Source organism: Panicum virgatum, chromosome 9K, assembly GCF_016808335.1.
Source record: "Panicum virgatum strain AP13 chromosome 9K, P.virgatum_v5, whole genome shotgun sequence".
In the NCBI taxonomy this organism is placed as follows: domain Eukaryota; kingdom Viridiplantae; phylum Streptophyta; class Magnoliopsida; order Poales; family Poaceae; genus Panicum; species Panicum virgatum.
Window position 1 is genome coordinate 30,630,274 of NC_053144.1, and position 22,927 is coordinate 30,653,200.

Below are 22,927 nucleotides of genomic sequence, written 5' to 3' on the forward strand. Positions count from 1 at the left end.
AAATTGACCGCCTCAGTTAATCGAAGACATTAACCGAGGCAGTTTTTTAATGTGCCCGCCTCCAAGGCAATTTTAAAGCGCCTCGGTTAATGGAATTTTGTAGCAGTGGTGGCTCCGGGCGGTACTAGATCTCTCCACTTAGTACCGGCTGGAGCCACTAGCTGATACCAAAATTTTCTCAAGTCATTTAGTACTGGCCGTACCCACCAAGCAGTACTAAGTTGCCGCATTCCGTTTGCCCTCCTGGTGGTGCACTTTAGTGCCGGCTGGTGGCTACAGCCGATACTAAAATGGGTCACCGGGGTACTGTTGTTTTGGCCCGGTAGATCATGAAAGAGTAAATTGCATCCCAGGTCCCTGAACTTGTAGCGAAGTTCCGCTTAGGTCCCCAAACTCTCAAATCATCCATCTGGGTCCCTAAAGTACATTAAGTGTTTCACGAGGGGTCCCAAACCCGCCACGCGTGCATCCGAAGCCGACGTGGCATGCCACGTGGTGCCACGGTGGCAAACATTTGCAAAAAGACCCTAAATTTATTTATCTTCTCATATTTGGTCCTTTCTCCCTCTCTTCCCCTCTCTCTCTCCCATCTCTCACCAGCTCATCCACTAGAGTTGGCCGCTGTTGCGCCGCACTCTCTCCCCCACGCACCGCCCGTCCCTACCCCTCCCCACATCGGCAGCAAACGAGCTCCTCTCCGCCCTCTTCTACACCGGCACCACCACTCCCGGCCGGCAGCCGCGAGCCGCGCGTAGCTCACCCGCCGGAGGTCGGCACAGGGTGCGGCGGCGGCGTGCGGAGCAGGGCGAGCAGGCGTGCAGGCCGGCGTGTGGGGGTGGAGTAGGAGCAAGGCGGCGCGGCGAGGCTCGTGCGTGCGTGCGCCGGCCTGCAGCTGTCGTGGCCCTGTTCTGGCCATGGCGTGGCTTTGAGTAGCCCTCACCCATGCGGCTGCAAGGGAGCTCGGCGGCCCCGCACGCGGCGGGGCGAAGCGCGGCGGCGGTGGCGGTCAGCGCGTGATGCGGCCGTGGGCGAGGTGCGGCGACGGCCAGCGCGGGGGAAGCACGACGGCGGTGGCCAGTGCGGGATGCGGCCGTAGGCGAGGCACGACGGCGGTGGCCAGTGCGGGATGCGGCCGTAGGCGAGGCACGGCGGCGTCGGCCGGTGCAGGATGCTGCCGCAGGCGAGGCACGGCGGCGACGGCTTCTGCGAGATGCGGCCGTGGGCGAGGTGCGGCGATGGCCTGCGGGGGCTGCAGCAGGGGCAGAAGGCGGCGCGGCGGCCGGAGGGGATGGTGGCGCCGGGAGGATGCAGAGAGAGAGATTGGTGAGGGAGAGAGAGAAATGACCAAATATGAGAAGATAAAAAATTTAGGGTCTTTTTTTTTTGCAAATATTCGCCACCGTGGCGCCACGTGGCATGCCACGTCAGCTTCGGATGCATGCGTGGCATGTTTGGGACCCTCGTGAAACGCTTAATGTACTTTAGGGACTCAGATGGACGATTTGAGAGTTTGAGGACCTAAGCGCAACTTCGCTACAAGTTCGGGGACCTGGGGTGCAATTTACTCATCATGAAACAACTAGCATCTCCCGTTTGTACAGGAACATTGTAAAAGCAGTATACATTGTTTTACATAGTAAATTTCGATCAATGCATGGGTGCAGTAGTGTAGTAGTAGAATTTAGCGGTACGGAAACAAAAGAGGCATTATGTGACGATACGATGTGCACGGTGGAATGGGAATGGCTGTAATGGGCTCGGATGCACATAACCTATAGATATCGGAGACAGAATACACGTGCACGCGCGCCTAGAATTTGGAACAATCCAAGCATCATCGTTTTGTCGACCGATTGATCGATCAGATTCAGATATGGTTGCTGTTGCGCCAGGATGCGAAGGCCTTGGCTGCGCCAGCGCGGAGGACCAGCTGGTGGTAGACCATGGCGGCTGCGGCGCCGATGAGTGGGCCGACCCAGAAAACCCAGTGATCCTCCCAAGCCTTCCGCTGGTTGTACACCACGGCTGGTCCCAGGCTCCTAGCCGGGTTGATGCCCGTGCCAGTGACGGGGATGGTGGCCAGGTGCACCATGAACACCGCGAACCCGATGGGCAGCGGCGCAAGGACCGGGACGTGCGTATCTCTAACCTTGCGCTTGGGATCGGTGGCCGAGAAGACAGTGTAGACGAGCACGAAGGTGCCGACTATCTCGGCGGCCAGCCCAGCTCCCTTGGAGTAGCCGGCGGAGAGCTCGTTCGCACCGCCGCCAAAGCGCAGGTAGTTGGCGCCGCCGTGGAAGGCCCTGACGAGGCCGGCGCCGCAGATGGCGCCCAGGCACTGCGCGACCACGTAGAGCACGGCGCGCACTAGTGAGACCTTGCGCGCGAGCAGCAGGGCGAAGGTGACCGCCGGGTTGACGTGGCCGCCGGAGATGCCGGCGGTGCAGTAGACGAGCACGAAGATCATGCCGCCGAAGGACCAGGCGATGCCCAGCACACCGACGCCACCGCACGGCTGGGCCTCGTCCTGGCGCTTGTGGCCGATGACGGTGGCCAGCGCGACGTAGACGAAGAGCAGCGTGGCGACGAACTCGGCGATGACGGCGCGGTAGAGGGACCACTTGCCCAGCTCCCCGGCGTTCACGAGCGGTGCCGGGGCGGGGTCTTTGTAATCCTTCTTGGCTCCCACGGTCTCCATGGATTGGCTAGTATTCGTCTAGCGACTACTGAAAGCAAGGAAGCCTATTAGCTATCGTACATGTTCTAGCACCTGTTGATGAAGTGTTGATCGATGGAGCATCTCTGTCCTGATACAGTGTATATATAGGGGAGGGAGTCTCAGAATAACACTTCTTCGTAACCAAATTTGACAACCACACCAGTGCTAAGTTTCCTCAAAATATTATAATTATTAAAAGCTAAAACACAATGTTTACTCAATTTCACCGTAGTACGGTAGAAATCGAGGATTGTAAAGCCTCCAACTAACCGACAAAGCCATGACACGGCGGTGCTTAATTTGTTAATGTAAAACACTCGCCTTATGTCCTCATGCCGGCCGTATGTCAGATTAGAGAGAGACATTTAATAGTAACACGAGTTACACAATCGATACTGCAAATTAAGGCTGCCTCTATTGTGTCTAGATAGAGCGAAGTAATTGGTGGACCACGTGTTATAAGAAGGCTATGTTGTTATACTTTGCACCAGGTGTGTTTAAAGTTTGCATTGCATAGATTAACTTTATACAAGTGCCTAGTAATTATGCAGGCACAGCACTACATAATAATTTTAAGGGCAGGCCTTAAACCTATTTTCACCGCCAGTTTAGGTGCCAGCTGTGAAAATAATGTTATCACCACCGGCCTCCTGCTTACTCCATCACCTTTATCAAAATTAAACAGCATTTCAATAATTCTATACACATAAGGCTACAACATTCATACAATTCATTCTCACATAATAAATACATCTAATCTCATACAGTAAATACAAATAAATCTTACATACTGTCACATGCTCATATACCAATACCAAGTCCATACATCGATTTGAAACTACAAGTCCATATATTAGTCCATACCATGAATCATACATAATATGATGCACAAATTTAAAACAAAATCCTTCAAGCTAGATGAGGGAGAACTCTGCACCTGTATTCACAACATGGTCCACAATAAATCCAGCAAGCTCCTCTTGAAGTGTTATGATATCAATTAGTAGCAACTCTGAAGTTCGAAGCTCCACACGCTGCAACAAAGAATTAGAATAGAAAGAATGTATTAAAATATATACTGAATATCTATATATAATCAAGTATCCTAAATGCTGCTACTGTGTAATCTCAAAAAGAATGAGAATAGAAAAAATATATTAGAACACTAAACATAAAGAGACTCGAATTTCGACATCCATACTTTAAATTCACTAGCCTCCTTATGCATTTTGTTGTGGATTTTGCCTCTACCATAAACAGAGCCTCTCCACCAAATTCAAACTAGGAATTAGAAATCTAGCCAATGAAACAACCAAATTGAATAGGTTACTAGTTACTAACCTCAAACCGAGTAGATGATGTCTATACTTCAAAAGAGGGCCAGAATCTTGATCAACATTGTGAGAAATGGCTGCAAAAATAGTGGTGGACTCGAGTAGAAGGAGGAAAGGGGGATATATACTGTACCATTTTCACCTATAGCCCTAGACATAGGCTGAAAATAATTTTCACTGCTGGCACTATAGTAGGTGGCCGTAGTGGACTATAGGAGCGGCGGTGAAACCAAACCAGTGCCGGCGGTGAAAATGGTTTGGTTTCACCGCCGGCCCAATAGTCCAGGGCGTCCACCTACTTCAGAACCGGCTGTGAAAATACCAATGCTAAAAACTGTTAGTGAGGCAAGAAGTTATCTTTCTTTATTGTTAGGCACTTAAGTATGCCTTAACACGTTGCATCCTAGACACCTTAATTTCTTTCACTTTGGCTTCTGTTATCTACTAATTAATCTGCATCGTGTAAAAAACAAAATCCTAGCTAGCGCATCACATTTATGCGTATCATGGTACATTATAGTAATAAGTATAAAGTACCATGATACACAGAACAGAAGGAAAAGAAAGAAACATGTTTGCTTAAGGATTAAGCAATGGGTACTTATATATTCCTGTGGCTTTATTTTCAGAGTATGTCATATCATTTCATCGATCCAATCCTGCTCATGTGAACAGATAACTAACACATTTATAATACAGCGCATGCATGCAACGGGTAGTACTATTATATGGATTAGTGGAAGTGCTTGAAATATATTGCTAGGATAAATCCGCGCCCAAAGTTTCACAAGCATCCAAGGAGAGGCATGGGTACGTAGGAATCAAATAAGCTTTGGCAGCGTCCTTTTGCATCACCGGTTAGGAATAAAGTGGCTTTTTTTTCTCTTTCGACTTTAGTCCTTTTTCCCCATCATCATATATTCATATGCATCCTTTTTTGCTAGCTATTTGTCTTTGCTGAAATTACAATCAGAGACTAGCTTTGCTAATACCGCAGCGAGTTACTATATGCAAGCACAAAATTAGTAATTGGTAGCATGCATGCATGATACTGTAATGCGACTGCTTAATTAGTTAGTTAATATATATATATATATATATATATATATATATATATATATATATATATATATATGCTTAGAGCAACTCCAGTAGGGCTGCTAAATTTGGGTGAGCAAATGCACATTTAGAAGCTCACTTCTAAATTTTACTCACCCAAATATGGGCTTCCACTCCAGCGGGTTGAGTAAATTGGGCTTCCATTTTTTCAACTGACAACTAGGCCCCACTTATCATTCTCTCAGCACGCCACACACCTCTCCCACTCGTTCGTTCCCTACCCCGTGCCGCCGGCGCCTGCAACCCCACCGCTGCCCTGCGGCGGCCCTTGTCGTCGAACCCGCGGCGCTCGCCTCCGTCGGGGCTGCCGAACCCGCCGCCGCTATAGAAGCGGAAGCCGTGGGAGCAGTCGAGCTCCTCGGTGGAGCGCTCCGGCTCCACGGGCGCGCCCACCTCGCGGAGGTTGGGGAAGCTGGCGGCGCCCCGGCGAGCTCGAGCGGCGGGACGGCCGCGACGCTCTAGCGCTCCTCCTCGGAGAGCTCGGCGTCGAGCGCCCATGCGCCGACGCCGCCCCAGGGCTTGGCCATGGCTACTACTGCTGCCGCCGCCGCCAGTACGAGATCTAGGATTCGGTGGTGCTCGAAGGCGGAGGGAGGGAGGGAGGGAGGGAGGTGGGGGTGAAATCCAAGACAAGTAACGAGGAGTTGGGGGCGGTGGCGCCTTGGCCGACAGGGGCGGGGGCCACTGGGATGGGGGAATGAAAAAAAAAGAAATTGTTGGGGCTCACAGTTGTCTGCCCAAATAGAGGGCCACCAAATTGAGGGGGTGGGGGGAGAAATTTGGAAGGCCTACCAAAATGGCAGCCCATTTGGTCCCCTGCTGGAGATTAATTTTTGATCTCCACCGACTAAATCTTTATATGGAAGCTCATTTGCTCTCCCTACTGGAGTTGCTCTTATGTTGTTTAATGTAGAGAAAACCACACACTTTACTGACTAGTCCATCAGCGCATGCTCACTGCACGGGCTAATAATAATTTTGAGAGATATAATAATCCGTGGATGACTTTATTGGGGGCACACATCTAATTAAATTACTTACATTTACTAGAACAAACAGCCTAGGACTCTTTCTACAAGCAGGTGAGAATCGACTGTACAAACAAATTTACAGTGGTCTAGAACAAGAATCGACAGTACAAATGAGTTTATATCATCGGTTGCCCACACTACTATAAAAATAATTTGTAGGAGGTGCCTTATTTTTTTTTCTAAGGGTAGCCTAAAAGATAACCCGTACCTACAAACGAAGCGGTGTACCGTAGCAATTCACCCGCTCCTGACGTTACCAAAAATGGCTATATGTTTTTAGTGACAGTTGATGGCGTCAACTACCCTGAAAATGCATTTTTAGAGGCGTGTGCTGGCGCCACCCTCCCCTAAAAATAATTTTCAAAGGCACGTGATTGTAAGACCCGCTCCTACAAATGATCTCACGCAAAATAATTATAAGTTTTTCATATGATCTCGGATGAAGTCAAACTTTATATCAAAACTATACAGGTTGACAAGATCTAAAATTTTGTAGTTGGTAACTTTTTCATTTAAGATCATTTAATTGTCCATAAAATGTTATAAGTTCTTAAATTTCAAAATCTTGAAGTGTCAAAAAAATTAAAACAACCTTGGATGTATAGTAGTTCCATATAGTAGTAAGATCAAAACTTTTATAGTTTATACATTATTAACTTAAGATAGTATAGGATCACAAGATCATTTACTAGTTGTGCCCTACACATGGTTATGAATATATAATATCTCATACAACTGAAGTCATACTTTAAGGTTTTCACAATCATAATCTTTATTTACACTGAAATATCTTTGGTATATTTTTTCTGTTTCTATAATTCCCATTAATAATAGTGCCGAAGTTTTACTTTTTTATTTGTTCTTCTATATTTAAAGATTAAAATAAATTCTTAAAATAAAATAGAAAAATATTTTTAGGGCAGGTGATGACGGCACTCGCCTCTAGAAATGAATTTCTAAGAGCGGGTGATAGCGTCACCTACCCTTACAAATCGATTTCAAAGTTAATACAAAAGAATAGTATATCTCATAGAGTCACGAGTGATTGTATGGAATGGTGAAGATGAGGGTACACACAAGGCAAAGGATAAGTGGTTCGAACCCCTGTTTACGCAAGTGTACATATTTTGTCAAAAAGTTTACCTTGGTAGTAGAGGGGCTTGTGGTGGTGGCTGGTTGGCTGGGATATTTTTTTACCTTGGGTAGTAGAGGGGATTGTGGTGGTGGATGATTGGCCGAGATATTTTTCTTTTTTATTTTGCTCTTTTCGAGTTTTCTTTTAAATTTTTCATTTTATGAAAATTAATTTGTAGAGGTGGGTCTCACCTGCTCCTACAAATCGATTTGTAGGTGCGGGTTAGGCCGTGACCCGCATACGCCCCTAAAAGTATGTTTTTATCTATTCCTAAAAATCTTTCACAGTTGCCATTCAAATTGAATGTGCTAGACATTTTCTATACCATCAGTTGCCCATTGTAAAAAAGTCATAGATATCATGCTCCTCATAAAATTCCTCCATAAGGTCTATAAATATAGTTTCATTCCTAGCTATCAACACATCTAGCCTTCAATCATAGTCGACATCAATGATATCATCTCCATAAGTCATTACCACACAAATCAGTGCGTCAATGTGTGCACTATCTCATCAGTGTATGGAAATTCCAATGAGTTCATAAACGGAGAAACAGGTCGTACATGAATCGGAATCCATATAAGATTTATACCATCCTTCGTCAACTCTCACCACTAGCAGACCTTCCAATCATACCCAAGTTGCATAATCTCTACTACTAAAAGTCACTATTATTGGGAAACCAGTAAACCGTGCGACCCGAGCCCCTCCTCACGCTTTATTGTCCTGCCGACTTCGCACCTCAACCGTCCGGTCATCTCCTCGTACGATATGAGCCTTCCACCCCTCCCCCACGGCCCCACCCCACACACCTCACGATGGCTCCTATCTCTTCCGTCCTGGTGCCTTCTCTCTCGCTCCCCCTCATGACGCCGCAGCTCGTGAGCCGGTCCGCACCACTGCCATCACGTTGTCTAGCCATCCCCACCCCTCCGCTCTGCCGTCCCACTGTCCCACCGCCGTGAGGGGTCCCCGTCCGCCCACGCGAGTGTTGGTTTGTAACATCACACATAAATCTGCAAGTGCACAGATATCATTGTATCTTTCACACAGTAGTATTTTAGGGTATCGTATACACAGATGAACATGAGTATATTATCTAAGGTTTAAGTTCATCCAAGAACACCACATTACATAGGAGATAAGTGGTAGAGAGGATTTTTAAGGCTAAGAATCTGAGATAAGATAGAACTAACTGAGTCGTTTACTTCGGGCTACTAGCTTCTCCTGGATAAAACCAGGCATCTCTGATAATATAGACTTCTGCAATATATTCGGATGTGGAGGATTACAGAGAGTAGACAAGACTATCACCACCTACCATACCTACCTCTACAAACCATAGGGTATACAACAACTAAAGGTAAAGTGTAATCTAGACACTACGTCTACACCATCTTTTACTAACTCTAGAGTCGTACAAGACCATCTATCTCTATCAGGAGTCTTACTCTAGAGTATCCACGAAACTAGTGAACTAGTGAACGATGGCCCCATAAACAACTAGAAGATTAGAACTAATATTAACTAAGAAACTAAAGCACAAAAAAATCATGAATACTTACTATGATTGATAAGTATTCGTCGAGGTACAAGTAGAAGAGTGTTGGTAGCGCATACCCAGCACTTCCCCGACTTTCTCTCACTCTCTCCATACTTTTTAACACAATTGAGGCAGCGCTACACCTCCAGGACAAGCTAAAAGGTCAAGTATGAGACTGAGAGTACAAGAGAGGAGTATGAAGGTGTGTCTCATTTAGGAACCCCCTCTAGTATTTATAGGGTTGCACAGGTCGTTTCTGGCGATAAAATAGCTCGGGCATGCACAACCGCCATTGACAAGCCACCACAGGCCGCCACATGGAAGATGGAGGCGAACAGGCCCACCCATGGCTCGGCAGACCTCCTAGAACTGCCTTTTGCCAAGAAGCTTCTAGTTGGATCCCACATCCTTATCCGCGTGCATGGCAAGTTTCAAGGTCGGTTTAGCCTAGTTTGTGAGCCCATGGATCTGTATGCTCAGTCTTGGATTTTTGTAGCTTTGATCTTTATTGTATTTTCTATGCATTTCTAGCCCAAATTTACCTACGCACATTTTTAGACCAATATTTGTAGAATCCGTTAGATAGCGGCCCTAATCTAATGTTAGTTCTTGCTTTCATTCCATTTTTATGAAGGAATCGACGGTCAAAATTGGTTTGTAACGAGCATCAACAAGCTCCCCCAAACTTAGTCATTTGCAAGTCCTCGAGTGAAGGCTAGAACTAAGACGGACACGGCTTTCTCTTTTAATATGATACATGCATACATATTATTCCAAGATTCACCTTTACCTGTGAATCTTGATGTGATGTTAGATTTTATTTATATAAAGATCAGGGGCTAAAACATAAAGAAAAAAATGCACGGTTCTAAATATTTTTCTACAGAGCTGGACTGTGGGTTGATTAGCTGAAAAATGACAGGTTCTAACTATTTTTCTATAGAGCTGGGCTACAGATTGATTAGCCGAAACCGGAGGACTCTTATGCAAAAAGGATAGGACGGCCTGATTTGACTTAGTTGACCAACACATGGCTATGGATCTGGCCCTTGATCTTAGTTCAGACAGCTACAGCGTAAAGGAGAGGAGAGGGACAACGGCTTTTACTGGAGTCGGCGGCAGGTGGCGGTGACTGGTGGCGAAGTTCGCCGGAGATGGCCTGGGTTTGAGCTATAGGGCACCGTATCGTTGGGATTTGGTTGGGAAGAAAGAGACGTGGAACATCACTGGCAATAGTAGGGGCGAAGCCAATTCCAAATTGACCATGGTGCACTCCTTCATGGACTAAAATAACTTCTCAGGATTATATGATAATTTTAAGCTTAGTTAGTGGTAAAAAAAATTACCTGCATAGGCACCGGGCAGACTTAACATGGCGTTTCCCCTGGGCAACAGCAAAGGGAAGATCAGGTACTACGGTGAGTAATTAAGCTCAGGAAGAGGGAAAATAAAGGGGAAATGGCTCGATTCGCTTCTATAACTTACAAGGAAGCTTCAGAGTTATTTCTTGTCGACGAACTCGCAGAGAATGGGGAGATCAACAGGGTGGCCGAGCTCAAGCTTTGGTGGCAAAAAATCCTAGGGTTTGAAGCAATGTTGGTGGATTTTGATGGCCAAAAGCGGTGCTGGAGGCCGCCTGTTATAAGCCGGGTGCCGACCTTGGCGTGCGGGGCTTGAAAGGAAGGAGAGGCAGGGCATCGTTAGGAGCTTGGACTACAGCATGGATCCGGATTGGAGACAAGAGGTTGAAAATGAGGCTGATAGGCGGGTCCCTCACATCGGTGAGAAAGAGAAAGGGTGATGGTGGAACAGGCGGGCATACTTGGCTAAGGAGGAGGGATGGGCCGGTCGCGCGGGGGAGGGTGGGGAGGGGGCAAGTTGGGCTGATCGGAAAGGTCGAGCTGAGGGGAAGAAAGAGGGAGACAAAAGAGAGAGGGCGTGGCTGGGCCAACAAGTGGGTTGCTAAATGCTAGGCCGATAGGTTGTTGCGCTAGGTGCACGCGTGTGCTAGAAAAAAAATAAGGAAGCGAAAGAAAAGAGACTGATGTTGGGCCGGGAAGCAAAAAAGAAAAGTGGGGAAGCTGGGGTGGGCTAAAAAGAAAGAGAAAAAGATGATTTACTGCATCAAACAAGAATTCAAACAAACTTACACTGAACCGAATTCAAATTTGAGAGAACAACAATAGTACAATACAAAGGAACAAATGTAATAGCATGAGTGTAACAGCAAGGAACAAATGAATTCAAGCAGTAATGTCACCATATCGCGTTCGCGTGCAAGGTGGTAATACTGATACTTGCGCAGGCAGGCGATCAAAATCTCGAAGAAGCCTGGCCAGATTGTGAAATAAACTAATCAACCTGGCCCTACACCACTTCATGATGACTGTGCGTTGCCTGGTTCAGTTGGTGAAAAGTTGTTAATTTTGATATTGTAGCACATTTCGTTGTTACTTGATAAATAATATCTAATTATGAACTAATTAAACTTAAAAGATTCATCTCGTACTAATCAATTAGACTGTGTAATTAATTATTTTTTTCAACTGCATTTAATGCTCCATACATGTGTCCGAAAATTCGGCGTGTAGAAATTTTTTTGAGTTCTGGGAATTAAACAGGGCCTGAACCAATCGCATATATCAAACCAGCAGAAAGACAGGCCTTTATGACGCTGCAACATGCTAACCAGCAGTCAACAAAAACGATGATAACATATACAATGCAATACAAAGAAACCCTCACAAACTCCCAAAAGCCGCGCACACAGCAATCAATTCATATACGATCCCTATGTTTACATCAGTTTCATACTGTAAATACACTGCTCCTTCAACGATATATAAGGTTTCTACTGTACACAAGGCTATGTCATAATAAACAACTGCCACAACTAAGCCCACATTCAAAGCATATCGGATCATGCTTTTGCAATGCTATTTCAGGATCTCAGCCATGGGCACCATCAAATCAGTAGTAGCACCCAAGAGGAAATGGGCAATAATCTACAGAGGCACTCAACAATTAGTCATCAACACTAGAAATAACCAGGAAGAGGTGTATCATCATCCCACAGCTCCTGCAATTCATTCATGAAATAACCATCGTCCATCTCTGCGGACTCCTCGAGCATCTTTTCTTGCATAGCCTGTCATACAAGCAGCCAACAATGCCATCAGCGCTTCATGACAGCATTCGACTATCATTTGGAATTAAAAACGACGGGGACGGACTCATTTGAATATAGATCAAATTCCAAGAATAATTCAACACACTACCTGGGACTCCTGCATTTTTGACACAACAGTCAAAATCCTCTGGTACTGGTCCCTTGCTTCCGGGTATTGAGCCATGGACTTCACTCTGGCAAGAGCTTTCTGGAGCCGTTCTTCAGTTTGCTTTCGTCCTTCTTGCAAGAAATCATAGTCATCTCCAGAAGGCTTATCTTTGATCATATTGCTACGTGTTCCGCCACTGCTGCCCTCTGTTGAAGCTTCTGTAGACCGAAACCCACGTAACCCAGCCCCTCTTCGCCGCCAGCGCAGGATAACTTTCTCAACAATCCCAACAGACCAAACTATTTTCCGATAATGCTTCCTCACTTGGTGACCTCGCACATGAGCCTAACAAGACACCAAAAGACAAAAGGTTTAAAAAAAATCTTTCATATGATGATGTACAGGCTAGCTAGCAATTCCAGATATTGTACACAAGTCTCAAATAGCATGGCATGTATATTACACTCCAGATAGATACACCGTGTAATCATAAAGCACACAGAAGTAAACAATATCCCACTGTTGCCATGCTGCCAATTACATGCCTAAACACCCGAAAAGTGAGTTGAGCTAGCAGGCAGACACCTTTGAATTATGAAATTCATTGATACTAAGTGTTGGCAAACAGGCAATACATTTCCATGTCCTCCAAACAAAGGAATGAGAAACGGAAGCAAATTTCATGCTGGATTCTTATATTTGATAATATTACACATTCTTGTCAAACCGGATGAAATGTACACTGCATTTATATACCTGGATCTTGACAATACGCTGCCTGATAAGAAGAAATTCCTTTCTCCCCTTCCATCCCCTGAATTTATTCTGTATACGAGTTGCAGCAGAATGCAGGGGATCAAGCTGCCCTGGCTTGGATGGCTTGACAGAAAGGAGTGAAAGGGCACGCTCATCTGACAACCCACCTTTATCATCCTCATATTGAGCTGCTTGCTTCCTCTGGAAGGATTGCACCCTAAAAACTTGATATATCCGAGCAGCAGCTTGAGCAGCATTTCGAACAGGACCCAATGAATCTCCGCTTGGAGGCTGCAATGAATCCCTCTCTGTAACATCTCCAATACCAGGCAGACCAGATATTTCGGCCATATTAGCTTCCTTAAGATTGAGGGCCTGAAGATGACTCGTCAGAGAGGACTCCGCCAAGAAACCAGATATTCCCTTTTGACCATTAGCAGATGCAAGATCTGCTGGTGTACTTTCAGGGAAGTCAGGATATGGATCTGTCAAAGCTCCAGGAGCTGCTCCCAGGGCAATAAGCGCAACTACAGTCCGCTCTCTGCATCACAAACCATTACAAAATGATCAATATACAAAAAAAGAAGATGAATGTAGTACCTGATGTCACCTATAACAACTTACCGGCCACAAAAGGCAGCCCAGTGGAGAGCAGTCCACCCATGAACATCTCTGAAATTTATATTCACGCCAGCAGCAAGTGTTGGCCTTACAGCCCAATCATATCCAAGGGCAGCTGCTAAGTGAAGCACGCCCTGTCCTTCATCATCTAACACACTGGGTCCCTTACCACCCACACTAACTTTATTGAGAAGCCAGACATGCAATTTATTCTTAATCAAGTTTTCAGCAAACTGATCCTGCTGATCATCAGTAGAAGGCTCATTATCAACAGCCAACTTTAACAAGTTGGACCACTCATCATTGCTCGCCATTAGTGAACTTATCTTCTTGCTTAATTCAATCATCTCAAGGCTGGGATTGGATACAGTTGCCTGGTATTCATCTGGTCCAAGGGACAACAGTTTATCAAGACGTATCTGGAAATAAACTTTGTTTGTTGCACCATGTGGACTAGGAGCGTCCATGTATTGGGTGACAGTTGGTCGAAATTCAAACTCTCGCACTTCACTGCAGGCCAACCTGTTGGAGCAGGTGATATAGAAAGGTACTCTACCAGGTTTATGCTGGGGCGAATAACAGAGAAGAGTACCATCTGCTAAAATTTTTGCTGGAACTTCAACTTCTCCAAACATACATGACCACTTGCATCTCTCAGTGACTTTACTGTTATTCAGGAAGCTACCAGTAACTAAAATCTGCATGGCATGCAAAACATTCTGTGAGAATATGCGCAAAAGTACTTCAATTAGAACCATCAGGGAAAATTCCTGTCAAATACCATGATTTTCAAGCTTAGGAACAAACAAGTAAACCTTCCACTCATTGTACCATACCTTGGTCTTTGATCCCACATAGGTCCAGGTTGGAGCAAAATCAACTATACTAAAGAGCTGGTCCTGCGAGAGCATTGGGGAAACAGTGAACTGTTCCAGCGGCTCACGGCTTGATGCTTCAATGATACTATCTGCTTCTTCAGTGCTCCAGTATGCCCCAGAACTAGATTGAATTTGGGAATCCTCCACTTCAAGAAGCTCTTTGCTCATCCATCTTGTAAAACTGTCAGTTTTCTTAAAGCTGTCTTTTAGGATATCAGATAGATTGGATGACTGAGTTTTCAAAAATGGATAGCCAATGGCTGCCTCCAGAGAACCATCATTTGGCTGTGGGAAGTTGCTCTCTGGTGCAGACAAATCACCTGTAGCACCAGGGAACTGAAATGCAACAAATTCAGTTAGATACAGTTAAATACAAATTATACCAAACAGAAGAACCAAGTGAAAATAGTTAGATACAGTATGCTGCTTATTTCAAGTGATTCTCACTGTATTTTATTGAACAAAGTCTACTCATTACTAAGTAAAGCACCTCTTAAGGAAGCAATATAATGCCATAATAATTATACAAATTCTAATGATCATTGGAATAAAAAATCAGATCAAAATGTATGAATTTGAATTTATAATGCCTTGCAGAACTTAGAAAAGGTATGACTTATTTAATTAATTTGTAACTAGTTGTAGCTGGTAGAGTAGATGGATGTACATTTCAGTGGTGCCTCTTTAACCATAAAGAGTGTAAAAAAATGGAAAACCGCAAAAGCATTTGTATAGTAAATACAGGTACATTTGCAGTTAAATTCTCATGATGGCAATTACTAACTTTTCATTTCCCATAATGGTTAAGGAGGTAAACAACAAAAATATCAGCTATAATGATATGAGAAATGACTAGTTCATATCATGGAATCATAGCAATCTTCATAAGTATCATTGTACAGAATGGCAGATCAACAAACCTGCCAAAATGATTCTCCACTAGCTCCTGCAGCGCCAATATCCTTGAGACTGAGGCCATCAGAATATACTTCATCGAATGTCAAATAGTCAATTCCCAAGCCTTCCGTGGAAGTGCCTTGCTCAGGAGGAACAGGAAACTGGAGAGGCATTTGAACAGGCCCATTGTCTAGTTCTATCACCGGATTCCACGATGTAGGATCAGTTTGATTTGCATACCCGTTCGTTGCAACCCCCGTGCTTGATCCATTAAGAACCAGAGGAGAACTATGTTGGTTACCAGGATAGAAGCTTGTATTTTGTGTCATGGGATGCAGCCCCTGGTAATTGCCTGTAATTTTGTGGCAAAGAACTGACTGTGATCACTACACTAAGGTTCAAAGCACATAAAGTTTGATCGAACTGTGATTACCTATGGATGAAGCAGGTGTGTATGGGCTGAAGACAGAAGAATCTATCACGGGTCCAGTTCCATTTTCATGCTGCTGCATCCCAGTGAAAGAGTGGTATCCGGCTCCTCCTGAATAAATATCTGCTGCACCGAATTTTGCTTTAGATATTCTGTGCATAATTGGAATATGTATCAGTGAAACTATTTTAGCCGCATGGTACTTTTATCTGCCATTACATAATACCAGAAAACAGCCATAACTTCCTACCTGATTCTGCTTCTTCGTACTCTGAGGCTTGTCCACTAAGTGAGCTTTCACCCTCTATAGTCTGTGAGGGTAATTGACTTAAAGGACTATCCACAGCAGCTTCTTGAATCATGTTATTATTTACCCTAGCACGAGATGACTTCCCACCCTGAAAGTCATATCCACACCATCAGAAAAAAAAAATGTGACCTTATGCAACTTTTTGCCAGAGCAAACAGGTGAGGCAAAACTATTCCCAATATAACATGCTATGGTCATTTGTCTTCAAGATTCGAAATTGAAACAAGATACATGACATAAACTTGACGATATGAGGCTATGAACAAAAAGCAGATTGGAGAAACTCTTTCTTAGTCTACAATAACTTATAACAGAATAGTGTTCCACTATCAAGCTTCAACTAGCTTCTAACAACCCTCCTGGAAAAGTTAGAAACATAGCATTTTCTCGTGTTTTTTCTTAGTTCAGAATTCAATAGACCATCAGCAACAGATTTATTCTGTTCTGAAAACAGCAGTAACTCTTTTTTCTGAATTACCATTCAAGTAAGTGTAAATCCAATTTGTGTGGTTCAAAGCCTCAAACGTTGGTTCTCTGGGATGCAAAATTGTAAAAACCAGCTAGCACATTGTCATACAGTAAAACTGATACTTCTCCTGCGTGTTTGAGAAAAAAAGAGTAAAACTAATACTTCTTTTTCTTCTCACCGAATATGCAGGTGAGCTGCGTATTATTTCATTAAAGAAGAATAATAAATACAAAACTAGTTCAAACCAAGGTTTCAAAAAGTGCTAGGTGCTAGGCAGGCGGTCAGGCTCGCCCTAGCACCTAGGCAAGGCGGCAATTTATACTTTTTTATAGGCTGCTAGACTAATCCTATTGTAGGAGGAAATGATGGCTTGTATTCCTCCAACCCTAGAAGGGTGGGTATATATAATACCTATACATGGGCCTCTAGATGAGCCTCTATACACATGGGCTCAATATACTCCAACCCCCCCCCCCCCCCCGCAGTCTGAACTACCGGCGCAGCGGTGTTCAAGACTGGACAACAAGAAAGCTAACACCCCCGCAGTCTGAACTACCGACGCAGCGGTGTTCAAGACTGAACAAGAAGAGAGTACAAAGGGCAAATACCCCCCGCAGCCACAACTAGCCACCGGCTACGTTGAGGCTGGATCAAAACTCCGAGAAGGTCGCGGAGGGCAGCCCCTTTGTGAAGATGTCAGCAAACTGGGAGGTAGTCAGGACATGGAGTACCCGAACGTCGCCGATTGCGACTCTGTCGCGCACGAAGTGTAGGTCGATCTCCACGTGCTTCGTCCGCTGATGCTGGACGGGGTTGGTGGAGAGATACACGGCGCTGACGTTGTCGCAGTAGACGAGCGTGCTCTTGGCGAGCGGGCTGTGGAGCTCCACCAAGAGCTGTCGTGGCCAGGACGCCTCCGCTACGCCGTTAGCGACAGCCCGGTACTCCGCCTCGGCACTGGAGCGGGAGACAACCGGCTGCCGCTTGGACGACCAGGAGACCAGATTGCCGCCCAGGAAGACGGCGTAGCCGGAAGTGGAGCGACGAGTGTCCGAGCAACCAGCCCAGTCAGCGTCTGTGTAGACCACCAGCTCAGCAGAGGACGAGCGGTGAAGCACCAGGCCGAAGTCCACAGTGCCACGGATATAGCGGAGGAGACGCTTCAGCGCAGCAAGGTGTGACTCACGGGGATCATGCATATGGAGACAGACCTGCTGGACAGCGTAGGTGAGATCCGGCCTGGTGAAGGTGAGGTACTGCAAAGCGCCGGCCAGACTCCGGTAGGCAGTAGGATCAGCCACCGGATCACCCAGATCAGCAGACAGCTTCGCCTGAGTGTCGACAGGAGTGGAGCAGGGCTTGCAATCAGTCATCCCAGCCCGCTCCAGGATATCGAGGGCGTACTGCCGCTGGTGAAGGAGAAGACTAGACGGGCGAGGCTCAACAGTGACGCCCAAGAAGTGGTGGAGCTGACCAAGATCCTTCATAGCGAACTCCTGCTGTAGAGAGGAGATGACACTCTGAAGCAACTGCTGACTGGAGGCTGTGAGCATAATGTCGTCGACGTATAGCAGCAGATAGGCAGTCTCATCCCCACGGCGGTAGACGAAGCGAGACGTGTCAGACTTGACCTCGGTGAACCCCAATGTCAGCAAGAACGTGGCGAACCGAGAGTACCAAGCCCGAGAAGCCTGCTTCAGTCCATAGAGAGACTTGTTGAGCCGGCAGATCATATCCGGACGACTCGAGTCCACAAATCCCGCTGGCTGAGAGCAGTAGACAGTCTCTGACAAGGTGCCGTGAAGAAACGCATTCTTCACGTCCAGCTGGTGCACAGGCCAAGAGCGCGAGAGCGCAAGAGAAAGGACCGTGCGTACCGTAGCGGGCTTCACGACCGGGCTGAAGGTCTCATCATAGTCCACACCAGACCGCTGAGTGAACCCCCGGAGAACCCAGCGAGCCTTGTAGCGCTCCAGTGTGCCATCAGCCCGACGCTTAATGCGTCCAGATCCACTTGCCAGTCACCACATTGCAACCAGAGGGACGCGGCACGAGGTTCCACGTCTGGTTGGCAAGAAGAGCCGCGTACTCCTCTTCCATCGCGCGACGCCAGTGAGGATCATCCGCCAAGGCGTCGCGGACAGAGGAGGGTACCGGAGAGACCCGCGGCTCTCGCTCGGTGGCGGAGAGAGTCGCGGCCTGAGACGCCATCCGCCGAGTCACCATGGGATGGATATGCCGAGGATCCCGATGGATGACAGGCGGGTGGTACACCTCTGGCTCGACTCGAGAGGGAGCCGGAGGCGGCGGCGGTGGCGACGGCTCCGGCGTCGACGTCGCAGGAGCCTCCGGAGCAAGAGGCGGCGCCAGTGTCGTCGCCGAACGACGCCGGTACACCTGCATCGGCTCAGCGTACCGCTGCGGTGTCGGGGTCGGCGCCGAGCGACGCCGGTACACCTACATCGACTGAGCGTACCGCGCAGGTGCAGGTGAAGGCACCGGAGCCGCGCGTGGCGCAGCGGGAGACACCGGGTCCGCGCGTGGCACGACCGCGGGCACCGGGGCGCGCTCGGCGCAGCAGGGATCACCGAAAACGGTGCCGTCATTCCGTTAAAACCTGCAGGAAAAGGACAGACAGGTAACGGTGTCTGAACCACCGGGTCAGTCGGAAACAGAGACTCCAGCTCGGGGTCAGGAGAAGGTGTAGAGGATGTAGTGTAGGGGAAATCCGACTTGTCAAAGACGACGTGTCGGGAGATCAGAACGCGGCGAGAGATGAGGTCAAAGCATCGGTACCCCTTGTGGTCAGGGGAGTACCCGAGGAACACACAACGAGTCGAGCGAGGCGCCAGCTTGTGAGAAGCGGTGGCTAAGGTGTTAGGGTAACACGCACCCGAAGACCCGAAGGTTGTCGTAGCGAGGAGGGGTACCGAAGAGAGCGTGGTGTGGAGTGGGAGCAGAAGAAGCAGTGGACGGAAGGCGGTTGAGCAGGTAGGTGGCGGTGTGGAGACTCTCAGCCCAGAAGCGCGGGGCAGAGAAGCCTGGATCAGAAGGGTGCGCACGACGTCGTTCGTCGTGCGAATCATCCGCTCAGCCTTGCCGTTCTGAGGAGAGGTATACGAACAAGACATAAGCAGCTAAACACCCCGAGACAGGAAGAAGAAACGGGAGGTGGAGTTGTCAAACTCCCACCCGTTGTCACACTGGACGGCCTTAACGGTGAGGCCGAACTGAGTGGACACCCAGGCAAAGAAGTGGAGGAGGGTGGGGAAGGTCTCAGACTTGTCGCACAAAGGAAACGTCCAAGAGTAGTGCGAGAAGTCGTCGAACACCACCAGATACTACTTATGACCAGAAAGGCTAAGTACAGGAGAGATCCACAGGTCACAGTGAACAAGATCAAATGCATGCGTCGCATGCGAAGAAGAAGAGGAAAAGGGGAGCCGAACATGACGACCGAGCTGGCACGCATGGCAGAAGGGCTCAGCAGGAGCCCTAGTACCAGGAACATCGGTACTACGACGGAGCTGAGCCAGAACGTCGCGGCCAGGGTGACCAAGACGGCGGTGCCAGGTGGTGGAAGACGGCGTCGTGGCAAAAGCGGCAGACCAAAGACGGCCAGGGCGAAGAAGAAGACGAGAGTGGTGCAGCGGAAGAAGGAAGGCGAAAGGTGTAAAGGGGCCCCGTGCTGTCACACCGGAGGAGCGGACGCCGGGAGGCCGAATCCTTTACAGTGAAGCCGGAAGAATCAAACTCGATGGAACAAGAATTGTCAGCTGTAAACTGACGAATAGAAAGAAGGTTAGGAACCATCTGGGGAGCAACAAGGACATTGGGAAGGCGAAAAGAGCTAGGAGCAGAACCCACGGCGGTGACAGGAAGACAAAACCCGTCACCAACCATGATGGAATAAGGACAAGAGGGGTGTGGGGGTCGGACAGAAGAGAGGATACCGGCATGTGGGGTGGTGTGGAAGGAGGCACCCGAGTCGGCGATCCACTCAGTGCAGACCGGCGGCATCCGCCCCATGGCGCTGAAGGACTGCGCCAGTGCGGCCTGGTCCCACCCCCCTGGTCAGGTCGGCTGCTGGCTGGGTGGAGCGGGCGGTGTCCAGAACAGCGCGAACAGGGGAGCAGCAGCGGTGAGCATGGCCGCCGGCTGGGGCAGAGCCTGCGCAGCGGCGGGAGAGGCAGCGGCCTGCGCGGGGTCCCTGGGCACGACGGCCTGGGCGGCGTGCGCAGCGAGCGCGACGGCCTGCGCGGCGTGCACGGCGGCAAGGGAGGCAGCGGCCTGCGCGGCGTGCGCGGCGACGGCCACAAAGGCAGCGGCGGCCAGGTCTGCGGGCGCGACGGCCTGAGCCTGCGCGGCAGGCGTGATGGCGGCCTGCGCGGCGTGCGCGGTGAAGGGAATAAGTCTCTGTACTTGTGGTCTTTGTGGGGCTGTGTGGGGCTGCAGCATGTGGGGCTGCAGCATGTGGGGCTGCAGCATGCACTAGCACCATTGCTGCCCTAGAGGACAGCATCTTGGACTGCTTTAGCATCTAGATAGGACAGCAGTTAGTCCTTTCATTTGGCATCTTAGACTAGGAGTAGTCCTTTCATTTGGCATCTTAGACTAGGAGTAGAATATGCCTCAGTGTTGGCTGCCCTGCAGCTGTGTATAAATGTGTTGCCTCCCCTCCCGTTGGATGTCATGGCATTGTGAGTGTGAATGAAGAAAACCCAGAAAACTTCCCCAACTTGAGTGTCATCCTCTCAGCTCAATGAGAGTGAAAATTGAGCTGCTAACATCTGGTATCCGAGCCGTACTTTCCTGTAGGTTAGACATTTCCTGCACTTCTCCCTCCCAAGCAGCAGCTAGCACAGCAGCAGCTAGCGCAGCAGCAGCGGCAGTTAGCGCAGCAGCAGTGGCTAGCGCAGCAGCACCTGCTGCACCCTCTACTCCACCTTCCTCACCCGAGCAGACGAGCGTCTGAGGCTGCGTCTTCTCCACGCAGCAGCCCCCTGGAGGCGCGCCATGTCCGACGCACCGTCTCAGCGCTCGGTCGCCTCGAGCGCACGGCGTCAGCGAGATGCCGAGCTCGCCGCGGCAGAGGAGCGCAGGCGAGCGACGGCACAAGCCGCTGCAGCAGCGGCGAGGGCGGCCAGGCTGGCTGCAGCGGAGCTGGCGGCGGCCAGGGCGGAGGTGGAAGCAGAGGTGGCGGAGGATGCAGCGCGTGCGGCGGAGGTCGAGGTTGAGACCTTGCGCGGCAGCCTCAGCGGCTCCATCGCCGGCGACGCCACCGCCGACGAGGACCTTGAGGAGTTGGAGAGGGAGAGAGCGCGGGAGCGGACCGCGCGGTGGGCAGCAGTCCACCCCGGCGGCGGCGGCCTGGACGGCGGCGCGCCCGGCGGCGGTCCAGGGGCCCGCGCGCCCGGCGGCGGCCTAGATGGCGGCGCGCCCAGCGGCGCGCCCGGCGACGGTCCAGGGGCCCGCGCGCCCGGCGGCGGCATAGGGGGCGGCGCGCCCGGCGGCGGAGGCGGCGCCCCTGGTGAATAAGCATGGAATCTACAATCTGATCAATTCGTGGCAAAGGAAAGGGAACCTTCGGACATGCTTTATTTAAGCTAGTGTAATCTACACACATCCTCCAATTTCCGTTCTTTTTCTTCACTAATATAGGATTAGCTAGCCACTCAGGATGGAATACCTCCTTGATGAACCCGGCCGCCAGAAGTTTCTGCAACTCCTCGCCGATCGCCCGGCGCTTGAGCTCGTCGAAGCGTCGCAGGCGCTGCTTCACCGGCTTGGAGTTGGGTCGGATATCGAGGGAGTGCTCGGCGACCTCCCTCGGTATGCCAGGCATATCCGAGGGGTTCCACACAAAAATGTCTGCGTTGGCGCGGAGAAAGTCGATGAGCATCACTTCCTATTTGCTGTCGAGGGTGGCGCTGATCTGCAACGCCTTGTCATCGAGGTGGCTCGGGTCGAGGGGCACCTTCTTGATACCCTCGGCGGGTTCGAAGATCCCCGCGTGTCGGTGCATGGAGTCGAGGGCCTCGCTTGCCATCTTGTCGAGGGTGGCTGCGAGGGCCTCGCCCTCCGCTTGAGCTTCCGCGTGCTCAACGCACTCGACGTCACACTCGTAGGCGTGCTCGAACGAAGAGCCGACGGTGATGACACCCTTCGGACCCGGCATCTTCAGCTTGAGGTAGGTGTAGTTGGGGATGGCTATGAACTTGGCGTAGCATGGACGACCAAGAATGGCATGATAGGATTCCCGAAACCCCACCACCTCAAAGGTGAGTACTTCCTTGCGGAAGTTGGCTGCCGTGCCGAAGCAGACAGGCAGATCGATCTGGCCGAGGGGTTGGACGCGCTTCCCCGGCGCAACACCATGAAATGGCGACTTGCTGGGGTGAAGCTTG

General features: G+C 49.1%; 2 protein-coding genes across 4 annotated transcripts; both read right to left on the reverse strand.

Moving 5' to 3' along the window:
- Positions 1–1,568: 1,568 nt before the first annotated feature.
- On the reverse strand, positions 1,569–2,805 carry LOC120651216 (aquaporin PIP2-2-like). The gene has a single exon (XM_039928638.1). It carries the CDS (start codon positions 2,696–2,698, stop codon positions 1,868–1,870), a length of 831 nt encoding a protein of 276 aa, XP_039784572.1. The 5' UTR covers positions 2,699–2,805; the 3' UTR covers positions 1,569–1,867.
- An 8,758-nt stretch (positions 2,806–11,563) lies between these two features.
- LOC120651217 (calmodulin-binding transcription activator 3-like) lies at positions 11,564–16,158 on the reverse strand. Of its 3 annotated transcripts, none has more exons than XM_039928640.1 (8): positions 15,992–16,158; positions 15,745–15,864; positions 15,335–15,663; positions 14,373–14,750; positions 13,540–14,234; positions 12,916–13,456; positions 12,160–12,504; positions 11,564–12,029 (listed from the first exon to the last, which is right to left on the reverse strand). In XM_039928640.1, exons 1-8 carry the CDS (start codon positions 16,101–16,103, stop codon positions 11,919–11,921), a joined length of 2,631 nt encoding a protein of 876 aa, XP_039784574.1. In that variant the 5' UTR covers positions 16,104–16,158; the 3' UTR covers positions 11,564–11,918. The 3 variants fall into 3 exon arrangements, with proteins under 3 accessions (XP_039784574.1, XP_039784573.1, XP_039784575.1); XM_039928639.1 differs by having other exon boundaries at positions 15,745–15,867; positions 15,992–16,157; XM_039928641.1 differs by having other exon boundaries at positions 15,745–15,893; positions 15,992–16,156.
- Positions 16,159–22,927: the final 6,769 nt, after the last annotated feature.

Excerpts from the sequence above, each read along its gene's own strand:
- LOC120651216 (XM_039928638.1), bottom strand. The coding sequence starts at position 2,698 with ATGGAGACCGTGGGAGCCAAGAAGGATTACAAAGACCCCGCCCCGGCA.
- LOC120651217 (XM_039928639.1), bottom strand. The coding sequence starts at position 16,103 with ATGATTCAAGAAGCTGCTGTGGATAGTCCTTTAAGTCAATTACCCTCA. Across the intron at positions 15,664-15,744 it reads CACACCTGCTTCATCCATAG|GCAATTACCAGGGGCTGCAT; the intron begins GTAATCACAGTT and ends ACAAAATTACAG. Across the intron at positions 14,751-15,334 it reads GTGGAGAATCATTTTGGCAG|TTCCCTGGTGCTACAGGTGA; the intron begins GTTTGTTGATCT and ends GTTGCATTTCAG.